Genomic DNA, 14,551 nt, shown 5'->3' on the forward strand with positions numbered 1-14,551 from the left:
CTACCACCTACCAACTGTGTATGGAATTAAGAAACTGAGAAAGCTGCCAAGACCCGAAGGGACGTAGAGCCATAGAAAGACAGGGAAATTTGGAGTTAAACTTTAGTCTTCTTTACACATGATTCATAATAAATTAAACTACAAGTAAATTAAACAGATGACATAAATGATTGTTTCTTTTATTAAGCTAATACATATACAAAAGTGTAATAGCTAGTGGAAATTAATCAAATATAAGTGACATAAATAGTAATTGAAGTGTACAAGGCATGTAATTTATGTATATAGACACAAAGCATCTTTTAACATAAATCTAACACAAAAGGATATTTCGAAGTAGAGCCTATAATGATTTCCTTCAACATCAGCGCCACACTGCGTTTGCCATCAATTCGTGTCCACGTTCTCAAGGCAATCCACACACATATTGCTTCCAACCCGACAAGAGCTGCATCACAAGATCCTTCCAGCCCGTTGTACAGTTCCGCAGTGACTTTCACGCTGTTGCGTCCTTCACCTGTCTGTTCATGTGCACACATATCTTCCAGTATTGCTACTGTAATAGTACGGTAAATTATGTCGGTCTGTGTGATCATTTTTATCTTCGGAATTGCTATAGGCAGGGAATGTTATCCCATTGATTATCTTGGTTCATTTAAAATACCTTTCTGTAGTAAAAAAAAGTAACAGAAAATTCATGCAATTTAATTACATGTCAATTTCATACGGCAATTAGAGAGATCAAGGCTGGCTATACAAGTTTTCTGTGACTTCCTTTAGCGTTATATCAAGACAGAAAAAGAAAAGATGTGATTTATTTCAAGTCTCACTGGACATATTTTCCAAACGGAATCTCTGTGATTTTGCATAAATGCACGTAATTTCTATTCGCCTTCATTTATTGCAGACACAAATTTATTACTGTTGAATTTGAGTTTATCGCAAGAATCACTATGAAGAATATTATAATCTGGGATGTGATGTAATGCAGTCCTGTACAAATTTATGGACATTTCGATGGAAAATTTCGGCCTGCATCCCCAGGGTCAAACATGCAACCAGCAAGAAGCAGGCGGTAAGCACAGCCCTGTGACTCATTCCTCAGGATACACGTCGTCACAGCTCAGAAGATAATTCACTTCAAACATGTTCTCACTGGTAGAAATCTACTGTTGCGCCCTAATCACATTACAGATGTCATAGCTAACTAGTCAGCTTAAACAATCATTTTTCTTTATGGCTCTACAGCCCTTTGGACCTTAGCCGCTTTTTCAGTTTCTTAATCCTATATACAGTTGGTAGGACTCCTTGGACGGAGGATTAGTCCGTCGCAAGGCCACTGCCTACACACAGAATAAACGCACACAAATATCCATACATTGAGTGGGATTTGAACTCACGACCCCAGTGTTCGAACGGGCGAAGACGGTTCATGCTTTAGGCCGCGCGGCCACTGTGATCGTCTCTAAAACAGTGATAACTATGTTAATATTAGAGCAGCTCTTAGTACCAGACATTCTCTTGTAAAATACGGCCAGGGTCCTTTACATACTTTAACAGGGATGGGTTACGAAATTAAACTGATACATGCTACACCGTGCACAAGCAGTATGTAGCACTTGTCCAGCCGGACCAAGCATGAAAATTGTCATGTCACATTCACAGACCGGAAAAATTATGTATGCCGAAAGCTTCATTTCACACGAAAGTGAATGGAGCGATACCAACAAGAGAATTTTCCTGCTTACGCAATGTCTTCTGGCGGGGCGGCGTTTACGGTGCACTGAGTTCCTGAAGCAGCCTGAAGAAGGAGAAGGCGGTGTAGACCATCTGCAGGACGCGCAGGACGAATTTGCAGGTCAGAACATGCAAGCAAGATGACATATAAATAGTTAAGTTGTAATGAAGAAAACCGAATGTGTCCATGAAGCAGATAAGCTGCTTAAGAAACTCTCTGCCCTTTAACAAACCAGAATGCTCATTACTGTTTTCACAAGAGTCTGTCACTCGTCTCTATCCTGAGCCAGATGCATCCAGTCCACATTGTACCCTTCATACTTTGAGACTGTCTCCTCCATCTGCAACGGAAGCAGAAGATACTTACAGCTTGAAATGTTTCCAGGGACATGATGTAAATCTTTCCTCCTGTGAGATGGAGGGTGGTTTGGGCGCGAATGACCACAATCATGAGTAACCTTCGGAAATGAAGCGACGCTTCCAACCAGGGCGTCTCGAAAACGACGCGGGCGACGGATTCGTTCTGGAAGTATCAATGCATCGTCGTTGCATTACGGAGACAAGAATAAGAATTACTCAGAGAATCTCAGATTTACACAGATCTCTTTGAGGCATTCTGAGTATTAAGTCGTTGAAAGTGCAAAACTGGTCCAGAATTTTGAAGGAAATAACATGACGGAAGGGGAGGAATTAGTGGGCTTTGTAAACCAAAAATTTTACGTAACGTGTGATGGATATACAGGTAAACAAATATCACACACGTACTTCTCATCCCCAGTGGCCAGAGTTCGATCCCGTGTCAGATAATTTGAGATATCTAGTTCACGAATGGCACTAGAGAAATTTTCTATGAATATTTCAGTTTCCCATGCCAATTTTCATTTTAACAACTGCTCCATGCCCGTGCATCATCCTGGGCTGATGCAATATGCTCATTTGTAGCTGCGATACCAAATGTGCTTACATCTCACCTCAACCTACCAATAAAAGAAACATATACATTTTGGAGATACTTCGGCAATACAAGAATATCAAAGGCTTAACACAAAACAGCACAGCCTACTTCATTTTAGTTTAGGGTAATTTTGTAAATTTATTAGTTCTCGGGGCGTTCTGCTGGATTCACTCGGCCACTGTCTCCGGAACTGCCCAAACTCCTGTCAAATGGGTAACGGGAAAAAGCGACTGGAACGTGGACCTAAACACTGTCTCCATCTATCGCCGAGGCCATGAATGTGCAGAGCCATGCCTGATTAAGTACAGGGATAAACTTTGCTTTTATCTGCCGCGATGTTTAACTAGCGCTTCAGGTAAAACGGTCTCAGTTTGTATTCGAACCGAATACTAATCATGAAGTATGTTTACTGTACCCCCAAACTGGATTTTTCCAATATTGATACAATTGCGAAACGTATGCAGTGGGAGTCAAACATCAGCGTAAAACGGACATGAATAGTGTCAAGGACACTGACTTCACGTACCTGGTAAGTTAGTTCGCTGCCGTACCAGCAGAAGGGTAGCCCTTGAAGGAACGATACAAACAGGAGCTGGAAGTAGGTCAGCTGAGCCAGCCCTTTGTCACCTGTCTGAAAGCAAAACGTGCTGTTCAGTTCTGAGGTTGCAAGGCAAGTCTTTGTATATTCACCTGTTATTAAACTGTTTTTGTCGCTCGACTCCTCACTTTACACACAATAATAATAATAATAATAATAATAATAATAATAATAATAATAATAATAAACACAATAATAATAATAATAATAATAATAATAATAATAATAATAAATAATGTGGCCAGCCGCCTAAAGCCAGAATATCTGAGTCAGAGCGGGCGTCCATTATTAGGCAACGGCTAGGTATTCACATAGCAGACGTTAGCACGAAAATGAAAACAATAACTAGTGCAACAAATACACCAGCGACCGGTGCATAGAACACGTGAAACGGAACCTTGAAGGTGTCTTCTAGTCCGTCCGACTGTAGAAGATAAAGACCAGAGCAGACCAGAGATCAGAACAGATCAGAGGCGAACGGAGCAGAGCTGAGAGCAGAAGAAACCAGCTCAGCTAAGAACCAAAAGACGACAGACTAACCAGGTGACATCGTCTGGAAGACGCTATTTCTGAGTGATTGTAACTGTAATTGTAAACAATTTATCCAATAAATTGTTTCACCTTATCTGGAACCCATTAATTTCTTGTCGCGTTGCCGGAAACTTGACAATATATAACACACACCAATCCGAATCCCGTCTTTAGTCACTATGACACGTGACAATAATCTATACTGTAAACTAAAACATTTGTCAAAAATTGCACAATATAAAAGTATGTATTTGGGGATGTAAACTGAACTGGTGGATATGATCAAAGCCGCGGTATAGCCAGGGCCTATTGTAAATTATCCAACATAAACCAAAATTCAAGGAAACTGGATCACATATAATTAAATACTTCCCTCGCGTCTCGAGTAGGTAAAGTTTGGGTCTGTTAACTTACCAGAGTAATGAGGAATATCATGAGGCATATCCTCAGAGAGATAGACAGAAACTGGATAAACATCATGGAACTGAACATGTCCTCAAGATCTGAAACATACCTGAGGAAAACCCGTGAAATCAACTTTAGAGTACTCTTCAGTAAATTAGATGTTTCAAACCTAAAATTAATGAAAACCACATGCAGATGAATTCCGTTATAGCAACAGAAAACTCTTTAAGGCTCTGCACGAAAATACTACGTAGATACTTATTAGCCTACTTCCCTTATTTTGAAAAATGAAAGTAGGCTTATGTGATCTCCGTGCTGTCTCTGTGTCTGTGAATCCCTCTTATCAAATTCTGAATGCTCGAACCAATCTTTATTAAACTCTATACATATATAAGCTCTAAAAGTTTGTGACGATGGTACATTGGTACAAATAATATGCTTTGGACATTATCCATCGTCTTCTTTTCATTTAAAAATTGTCCTGTTTATATATATATATATGAAAATGGGGAGTGGCCAAAGGACTTTACAGAAGTGACAATGATTGCCTTAAAGAAAAAGACAGAAGCTACAAAATGCAGCGACCATTGCACAATAAGCTTTATTGCACATACAGCAAAAATAATAGCAAATATAATTAAAAGAAGAATTGAAAGGAAAATAGAGGATATACTTGGAGAGGATCAGTTTGGATTTAGAAGAGGAAAAGGAACCAGGGATGCAATTGGGATGATGAGAATTATAGCGGAACGAACTTTGGAGATAGATGAAGAACTGTGTGTTTGCTTCATAGACTGGCAGAAGGCATTTGACCGGGTAAACTGGACCAAATTAATGCAGATCCTGAAAGAAACAGGTATCGATTGGCATGAAAGAAGATTGATTAGCAAATTAATTGATTAGCAAATCGTACATGGACGACTGGACAGAGGGGAGACAAGAAGTGTGCAGATTGGAAGAGGAGTTCGACAAGGATGCTGTTTATCACCAATTCTGTTCAACTTGTACAGCGAATGCCTTACCAAGGAAGCTCTGGATGGGCTCGGTGACTTCAAAGTAGGAGGGCAAATTATTCAAACTGTGAAATATGCAGATGACCTTGTGTTAATGGCTAAGGAAGAAACTGTGCTACAGGGCATGATTGATAGACTAATTGAAATTGGAAGGTGCTATGGCATGGAAATGAATGTGGAGAAAACAAAAGTAATGAAAATTTCGAGACAACCAACCCCAGTCACAATAAAGATAGACCAAAAACAACTGGAGAATGTGAAATGTTTTAAATATTTGGGTAGCTTGTTAACAGATGATGGAAGGTGTACTAGTGAAATTAAATCCAGGATTGCCATGGCAAAAGCTGCATTTAGCAAGAAGAAGAATTTTTTTACCAGCAAATTGGACTTAGATTTGAGAAAGAAACTAGTGAAATGCTACATTTGGAGCATGGCTTTGTTATGGGGCTGAAAATTGGACACTTAGGGCAGTAGATCAGAAACACATGGAAAGCTTCGAAACGTGGTGTTGGAGAAGGATGGAGAAGATCAGTTAGACCGATTATATGAGAAATGAAGTAGTGTTAATTAGAGTCAGTGAGCAGAGGAATATCCTACACGAAATAAGAAAACGGAAGGCTAATTGGATTGGTCATGTTTTACGCAGAAACTGCCTTCTAAAAGAAGCTATCGAAGGAAAGATAGATGGGCGGATAGAAGTGACAAGAAGANAAGACGTAAGAAGATGCTGGATGACCTTGGGGACAGAAGAGGATATTCTCATTTGAAGGAGAAAGCTCTAGATCGCATCAAATGGAGGAACTGTTTTGGAAGAGACTGTGGACCTGTCGTCTTGACAGATTACAGATGAATGCATGAATATATCATTACGCCTGTGGCCATCTCAACGGCGGATTTCATGAAACCCTCCCATCGGTCTGCGTGCCTGTATGTTCATCCCTCTATTGTCGTTTGCAAGTGGCTTGGTAAAAATGTTACCACGGCAACGAATATACATGCAACGTGAGAAAAATTGCTGGGCGCGTCATTTTCTATACTATCCTTGTCATATTAGAGACAAATAGGTGATTGATTCTTCACAGAATTCATTTTTCTAAGAATCATATGAATTCTATAAATACATTCTGCGTGAAGAATCTAGAGTTATTTAATATTAACGCTGATGGTAGGGCCTGTATATAATAGCCAGTGTGCTTTAAAGTGTTAATGACATCCATTTAAAATGTTAATATTATATATCTGTAAAACATATACGGATTGAGGGAATTTCCTGATAGAAGGAAGCTTCAAACGACTTCGAAAGTAGATACTCCGACATTGAGTATAATATTAAATAATTACAAGATTATTTGTTGGTGATGGCGTATGCATTCAACCAGAGCCTTCTGTATCCTAGAATCTAAGCTGGCTTTTGATTTCAGCAATTCATTCTCAGTTCTTGTTTCTCCGAGCGGTAAAGCACAGCTTGCTCCCAAAGCGGCGATACTTCTCTCCTCTCTGCGCACCAAATTCGAGAGCGACATGTCATGGCTCGATGTTGTCCTCCTGCAGAAATAAAATATTAATTGGATGGAGTTTTAATGTTTTTGTCCTTTTATGGGACCCTTTTCTAGAAAACGCGAACATGTGAACATCTACTTTTTTACATTGCACTGGACAGGATAAGATTTCCTAATGCACTCAGAAACTCCAGGCTGTATATTAGTCCCATCTAAGCATGGAATCTATCATGGCCGGGACAGCTCCGTCGGTGTAGGAACGTGCTAAAGGCTGGACGGTTGGAGTTTGATTCCCGGCATAAACAAATATCTATCTTTTTCATGGCGTCCACACCGGTTGTGGGGCCACTAGTCCTCCTCTTATCCAAAGCGTACCGGGGGACAATTCCCCAGGGAATAAGCGGCCGAGGCTTGAAACTAACCGTTCAACCTTCGTCTAGTTCCGAGACTAATAATACGTAATGTGTGTTACTTGTCCTATTGTGTACTACTGCCACCGGGCTAAAACCCAATTGCAGTATAATAAATAATGTAAAAACTCTTACTCAACTCCTATATTCATCTTCAAAGCATAGTACTTAATTAATTAAAAACAGGGGCAAATTTATCTCCTTCAAATTATCTATAATATTCAGATATGATATGCATTCATAATATATAGGGCACGCGGTAGCGTAGTTGGTTGAGGGGCTATGCTACAAGCCGGAAGGTCGCGGGTTCAAGTCTCGATGAGGTAACTGAATTTTTTTTTCAATTGACCTAATCCTTCCAGCCGCACTATGGCCCTTGGGTTGACTCAGCCTCTAATAGAAATGAGTACCAGAAATTAATTAAATAATTTTCCTAGGGAGTAAAGCGCGGCCGGCGTGTAAGACTGACAACCTTACCGCCATCTTTGAGCCGATTGTCTAGATAATGTGGGACCCACAAAGCTTCACAACCCTATGGGCCTTCACAGCCTGTTACAGGGATAACTTTATTTCTTCTTTTACTTTACAACACTGAAGCGCTGAGGTGGGTATAGCGACCTGATGCTGGTGTCTTCGTCTTGTAGCTGCACCGCCCTCTGCTTGAGACTTCTGAGTGACTTCTTGAGGACGCGAAACTCGCCACACGCGTGGATCATGAGACTCATGAGGAAGGTATCGGTGCCTATGTTCACCATTGGGCCTACGGTCACAACAATCAACTGGAATATGAACATAAGCAAGTAGTTCCCAGGTTGCTGGGTGTCCACTGGATACCAAGCCTTCAGAGGCAGTTCCTGCAACAGGGTCAGTAGCTATTAGCGCCTCACAAAATAGGATAAATGTGTCCCTTTGCCTAATCACAACGCCCTGAAAATTGTGTATATGACCTACATACCTGTATATACAGGGTTATTCAAAAAGAATGAACCGATTTTATTACGCAATATTTTATTAAAGGAAAGTAATACAAAACTTCAGCCAAGTCACAAGTATTCTACTCACAATCAACTTTTATTTCCTGTCTTACAAGTGTTCAATGTGGCCACCACCTGCAGCACGGGCAACATCAATGCGATAAGAGAATTCCTCCCAGGCGCATATCAGCATATCACGATGCACTGAGTTAATCGCTGTTGTTATTCGATGTTTAAGGTCATCGAGGTTAGTGGGTAGCGGTGGAACATAAACGTGATCTTTTATCACAAGAAGAAATCACACACGGTGAGGTCTGGGGATCTCGCAGGCCAAGCACAAAGAGCAAGGTCTTGGGTCCCCTTCCGACCAATCCATCGCTGGGGTACTTTTTCATTTAAAAAAGCTCGGACCATCAGGTGCCAATGGGGCGGTGCTCCATCTTGTTGAAAAATGAAGTCATGCGAATCTGCTTGCAGTGAAGTGAAGAGCCAGTTTTGGAGCATATCGAGATAGGTTTGTCCTGTAACGGTGTTTCCTTCAAAGAAAAAGGGACCATACCTTGTCCTGAGACACAGCACAGAAGACGTTCACCTTAGGGGAATCTTTTTCGCGCTCAACTGTTTCATGTGGGTGCTCTGTTCCCCAAATACGCACATTGTGACGATTGACTGTGCCGCTCAAGTGAAAAGTCGCTTCACCACTAAAAATTAACGGTGAAATGAAGGTTCGTCTTCCATCATCTCCAGCATCGAATCGCAAAATTCCATCCGCTTCCTTTTGTCGTTATTGGTAAGTGCCTGAACCAGCTGCAGTCTGTATGGTTTTAAATGTAGACGTACTGTTAGCACACACCAGACAGTGGGTTGAGGGATCGCAAGCTCACGGCTAGCTCGATTTGTTGACTTACGCAGGCTCCTCTCAAACGCAGCACTGATTCTCGCCACTTGTTCCTCCGAGACTCGTGGTGGTCGTCCTGGACTTTTTCCTTTACACAGACACCCACTCTCTTGAAACTGNCCGTCGAATGTTCCGAGGACAGGGCGGATTAATGCCGAATCGCCTTCGAAAAGCACGCTGCACCGTGACAACCGAATTTGTTTTCGCGAACTCGAGAACACAGAACGCCTTTTGCTGAGGACTCGCCATTCCGAGGGTAAAGGAACAACTGAACGTTTCCGGAAGAACGACGCGACTTCAGCGCCCCTGTGGCAGCCATTCACAACTTAGATAACTCCTCTTTCAAATGGTCACTGACTCATTCCATGACGATGCTTGAGAACTGAAGCAATGCGTCATGAAATCGGTTCATTCTTTTTTAATAACCCTGTATATAGAAGGGGGGAGCGCCGCGATAGCTCAGTCGGTATAGCGACTGGCTACGGGCTGGACGACTGAGGAGTCAGAGCTCGGGCCCCGGTAGGATCAAAAATTCTCACTTCTCCACGTTGTCCAGACTGGATCTGGGGTCCACCCAGCCTCCTATCCGTAGAGTACCGGGGAATCTTTCTCCGGGGTAAAGAGACCAGGGCGTGGAGCTGACAATTCGCCTCCAGTTAGTTCCGAGGTCTAGAAAAACTGGATTTATGCATCCACCAACCCATGCACCTTCAGGGAGTAGTGCTTCATTAGTTAAGCATAGGGACAGCTTTATCTTTAACTTAAAAGACCAGTATATTTTTTCAACTGAACACTTGCGGTTATAGTCCTTATGTAGCACCCTCTCTGACGATAGGATGCATCTGTCGTTTACAATTATTATTGGCCCTCGCCAGCGCAGTCATTCTCGGGTCCGACTCCCCCAGGACTCATGACCATATGTTACTGCCTCATATATGAGACCCCCGCAACCTGGAGGGCAAGGTCTCAGTATTTATGTTCCCCAGGAACAGGGTAACCCATTTACACCCCCAGGGACTGGGTTCATTTTCGTCATCTCCTACGATTCGCAGGGCTGCGGTGGAGGTATTCGAATCCGGCTCCACATGATCTGGGTCTTGTTATATAGTGTCGGGTCGGACCGACAGAAAACACTTTTCATTTCCGTATCCGAACAAACATCTGTTCATCACACAGCAAAGGGCTGGTTTCCAAGAATCCATCTCCACTGAAACGTGTTTGCCGACCCGTTCCCTAGCAATGGGTCTACATTTTATAATATTGACCGAAGTTCGGAGGAAAGCCATGTCTCCATCCTCCAAGAAACATCTACCAGAAACATGACGTCACATCCCAGAAGACAGTTCTCATGTGGGAATCTCAGATACCAGATTCCCTTGCTTTACTGCAAAACATACGTACGCCTAGGAATTGACATTTACCATAGTTTTGTTGGCGTCGGCGTCGGCGTTGGCGCTGTTCACGGCTCCAGACAACTGGCGGTAGCTGGTGCGCAGACCGAGAAGAATGACACACAAGACGGAGGTAACTGCAACCGTGTAGTACATTATGGACAGGCGCCTCGCTTGCCGATTGGTATTTCGGGAGATTTCCTCCTGCTCCGTGGACCACCTCAACCCGCTCGACAGGATGCCTCCTCTCAGTTTCATAGTCACGCTCTGAACCTGAAATCAAGTGCTCATGAATGCTGAATGTTTGGTTATGTGGCCATCGACTGTTACAGCGGGCCGATTTATTCATTCATACAATTAGTGGCCGACGTACCAAGCGGACTCAGTCTCACCCCAACCAATGGAAGACAAATAAGACTGCACGGTTGTAATGACAAACGGCCGCACAAGGCTGATAATTGTCTCACTGCAGCATGGTGTATGCCTTTCGTCAGACATCATTATGTTGATCCAATTCAGGAACATGAAACAGTCAGGTCGCCAGGAAGACTGTAAGTGCTTACAAAATTGTCGTCAAGAAGAAGCTAAAGGACAAATTCTGCACGGGGTTCTCATTGTGCTCCAACGGAAAGAAGCCGAGGTAATGAAGCTACCAAAACCAGACCTCGTGTTCTGTAAGGTAAGGTTGTCCTTATGGAGGCGTATAGGAGAGAGGTTGTATTGATTCATCATTCTTGACCTCGGCACTGGTTGGAAATGAGTGATCAGTTTGACGCCTGTGCCGCTTTAGTCCCGGGGAAACAGCTCCCGGTCATTCCACGTGAAATCTTCCAGAGAGGTCGCTCACCATTTTTTAAAAAAAATCAAAATTTGTACACTTATTTCTACATATTTTCACACCTCAAAAAATGTTTAAAAAATTGTGATCCGCTCGGTTCTCCCGGTACAGCCGTTTTTATAATGCAAAAAAAAACGCGTTTTCGGCTCAAATGGAGGTTTGCGTTATCTTCTGTATCTCGATAACTATTGAAGCTAGAGACTCCAATGAAAAGCCAATTTGTTCCTCATGATATGGACAATAAATCATATTATTATAAGATTTTACTCAACTCATTTTCTTTAGGTATAATTAAGCTCGAAACTTACCTATCGATTTTGGGAAAGACGCTATTTTTGACCTTCAGAAACAAATGGAAGGGCGAAAGTATCACACCTGTGGTTTCTATCCTTTGTTTTCTCCTACATGAACAATATAATCACATAGTTTTGAACACCGTACCTATTTTCCAAAAATTTTCCAGGAGCTTCTAACTTTGCTCTGGGTCCCAAATCGGCCGTTTTAACGTCTCATATCTCCGGTGGGGAAGCTCCGAAAAATTTCTAAACTCATAGAAAATAATGCTCTATTCTAGAGTAACTTGGAGTTAAAAGTACAACTTTGATATTCAAGTAATAGCGAAGTTGTAGGCACTTTAAATTTTACAGATTTTCCATAAAATTGTTCGTTTCTCGTTCAAGAGGAGATTCAAAGTTTCCATTGGGTAAATCAACAGGCTACACTTCACCCTTTTCTGTATTACTACAAGGCGGACACTATAAGAAAATGCCCAAGGNGCCAGTCTTCAGAGAACTCATTTTAATCAAATCATGTGCCCTCTAGAACTGTAAATATTCTGCACAGAAAATATCCCAGGGATAGTTTACTTTTTTGTGCCAAAAGAGGGAGTTGCAAGAAATGAAATCATTCTAAAAAGCATGTTCCAAAAGTGCAAAACTGTGCTCCACACAAGAGAAAAACACCGGGTCGTCCGTCTGGAGGAAAACACGGTCAGGTGTTATAAAACATCCAAGTCCGATGATTTCGAAGACATCGTGATAGTGGACACTTACTGAACTACGTGTACTTTCAAACAAACTGGAAAATATTCATCGGAGTACACAAAGAACTAATACCATTGGATGCAGGTAAGCCAATTGTTGAGGTATTGGTTTCTTTTTGGTAAAATTCAAAGTGCCCACAAGTTCGCTAGTAGTTGAATATAAAAGTTGTAATTTTAACTTCAAGTTACTCTAGAATAGTGCACTATCTGCTATGAATTTCAAAAGTTTCGGAGCTTCTCCACCGGAGATATGAGATGTTAAAAATGGCCGATTTTTGGGCCCAGAGCAAAGTTTGGAAGCTCCTGAAAATTTTTAGAAAATAAGTATTCTGTTCAAAACTATGTGATTATATTCTTCATTTAGGGGAAAACAAAGGGTAGAAACCACAGGTGTGATACTTTCGCCCTCCCATTTGTTTCTGAAGGTCAAAAATAGCGTCTTTCCCAAAATCGATAGGTAAGTTTCGAGCTTAATTATACCTAAAGAAAATGAGTTGAGTAAAATCTTGCAATAAAATGATTTATTGTCCATATCATGAGGAACAAATTGGCTTTTCACTGGAGTCTCTAGCTTTAATAGTTATCGAGATACAGAAGATAACGCAAACCTCCATTTGAGCCGAAAACGCGTTTTTTTTTTTGCATTATAAAAACGGCTGTACCGGGAGAACCGAGCGGATCACACTTTTTTTTAAACATTTTTTAAGGTGTGAAAATATGTAGAAATAGGTGTACATTTTTTTTTTTTTTTAATGGTGACCGACCTCTCTGGATGATTTCACATGGAATGACCCATAGGAGGCTGGGTGGGTCTCAGAGCCGGTCTGGATTACGTGAAAAAGAGAAAATTCTTGACCTTACAGGGACTCGAACCCCGACCCCTTGGTGGTGCAGCCCATAGCCAGTCGCTATACCGACTGAGCTATCCCTGCTCCTCTTGTGTACCACGCACGGTGAAGTTCCAGACATGATTTTCGGTAAATTATAATATTGGTCTTGGTACATTGAAGCAAAATGTGTCTGAACAAACAAGGGAATGGTCAAGGTCAACCAGTCTACCCACCACTTGCCTCGCTTTCTATTCGTTTGAGGACAGACGGCAAAGATAGAAATATAATATTAACATTCATCTTAAATACACAGGATGTGCGGGATTAGATTGGTTTAAACTGACTCACGATATGAGCCAGAGATTGCCTCTTGTCAACTCGGTAACGAGCCTTCAGGTTCCATAAGGGGAGGGGAATATTTTCACCAACGCACCCGCTCCGTCTGGGTCAGGATGAAGAGCTGTTTGATGACAGAAGCGCCGAAGTTGCTGGCGTACCAAGCGGTGTTAGCGAAGCTTGTGAAGTCTCCCCAGCTGAAACAGAGCTCCAGCACCACACTGACTGAATGAACTGTCAAGATGAAGACCATGAAGAGAGCGTAACCAAAGTACGCGAAGTAACGCCAACTGCGTTTGTTCTGCCAGTGATGATTCCAGAGCCCTACTAGATGCATCACCTTCACATTGATCGCCATGAAGTCGTGGTTCTCCGGTTTGTACGTCGGTCGGGAAGTCCGTTCACCAGCCGTGACCTGAAATTATTGTTCAGAGGAAGAGGAAATATCTGCACTTGAGACAGACGAACTGATGAATAAGAAAATTACACAACACTAAATCTATGCCTTATGCTTTTACAAAAATACGTTAAAATTTGTACGGGAGCACGCGGTAGCGTAGTTCGTTGAGGCACTATGCTAGAAGCCGGAAGATTGCGGGTTTGATTCCCGAAGAGATCATTGGATTTTTTTTTTCAGTTTATCTAATCCTTCTATCCGCACTATGTCCCTGGGTTCGACTCAGTCTCTACCAGAAATGAGCACCAGGAATCTTCCTGGGGCTAAAGGGTGGTAGGCGTCATATGTGAGCCGATTGTCTGGAAAATGTGGGAGCCTCGACATCTCAAAACTCTGTGGGCCTCCACGGCCTGTTAGAGGGATAACTTTACCTTTTTTTACAGTGAAATCTATTTAACCTCAAAAGGTAAACAGATAAGGGTACATTTTGAACTGTATAGTGATGAAAAATTCTATATTCTGGGATATAACGCGGTGTAGTCCGCTGAAAGTCAGCCGATGTTTCGGAGAAACATGCCACCCATATTTAGGGCCGAAGAAGAAGGCAGGCAAGCAATCCGGGTAAACTCAGGAAGCAAGTGGGTGCTTTCACGCTCTTTTTTTGCTTGGTTTATTCATTGACAGTGAAGACGGAAAC

General features: G+C 42.1%; 1 protein-coding gene across 1 annotated transcript; it reads right to left on the minus strand.

Moving 5' to 3' along the window:
- Nucleotides 1–302: 302 nt before the first annotated feature.
- On the minus strand, nucleotides 303–13,815 carry LOC111867166 (odorant receptor Or2). The gene is made up of 7 exons (XM_023856761.1): nucleotides 13,555–13,815; nucleotides 10,442–10,684; nucleotides 7,731–8,002; nucleotides 4,236–4,335; nucleotides 3,219–3,323; nucleotides 2,105–2,260; nucleotides 303–521 (listed from the first exon to the last, which is right to left on the minus strand). The coding sequence occupies exons 1-7, from the start codon at nucleotides 13,813–13,815 to the stop codon at nucleotides 303–305; spliced, it is 1,356 nt and encodes a 451-aa protein (XP_023712529.1).
- Nucleotides 13,816–14,551: the final 736 nt, after the last annotated feature.

The sequence above is a fragment of the Cryptotermes secundus genome, unplaced genomic scaffold (assembly GCF_002891405.2).
Source record: "Cryptotermes secundus unplaced genomic scaffold, Csec_1.0 scaffold451, whole genome shotgun sequence".
In the NCBI taxonomy this organism is placed as follows: domain Eukaryota; kingdom Metazoa; phylum Arthropoda; class Insecta; order Blattodea; family Kalotermitidae; genus Cryptotermes; species Cryptotermes secundus.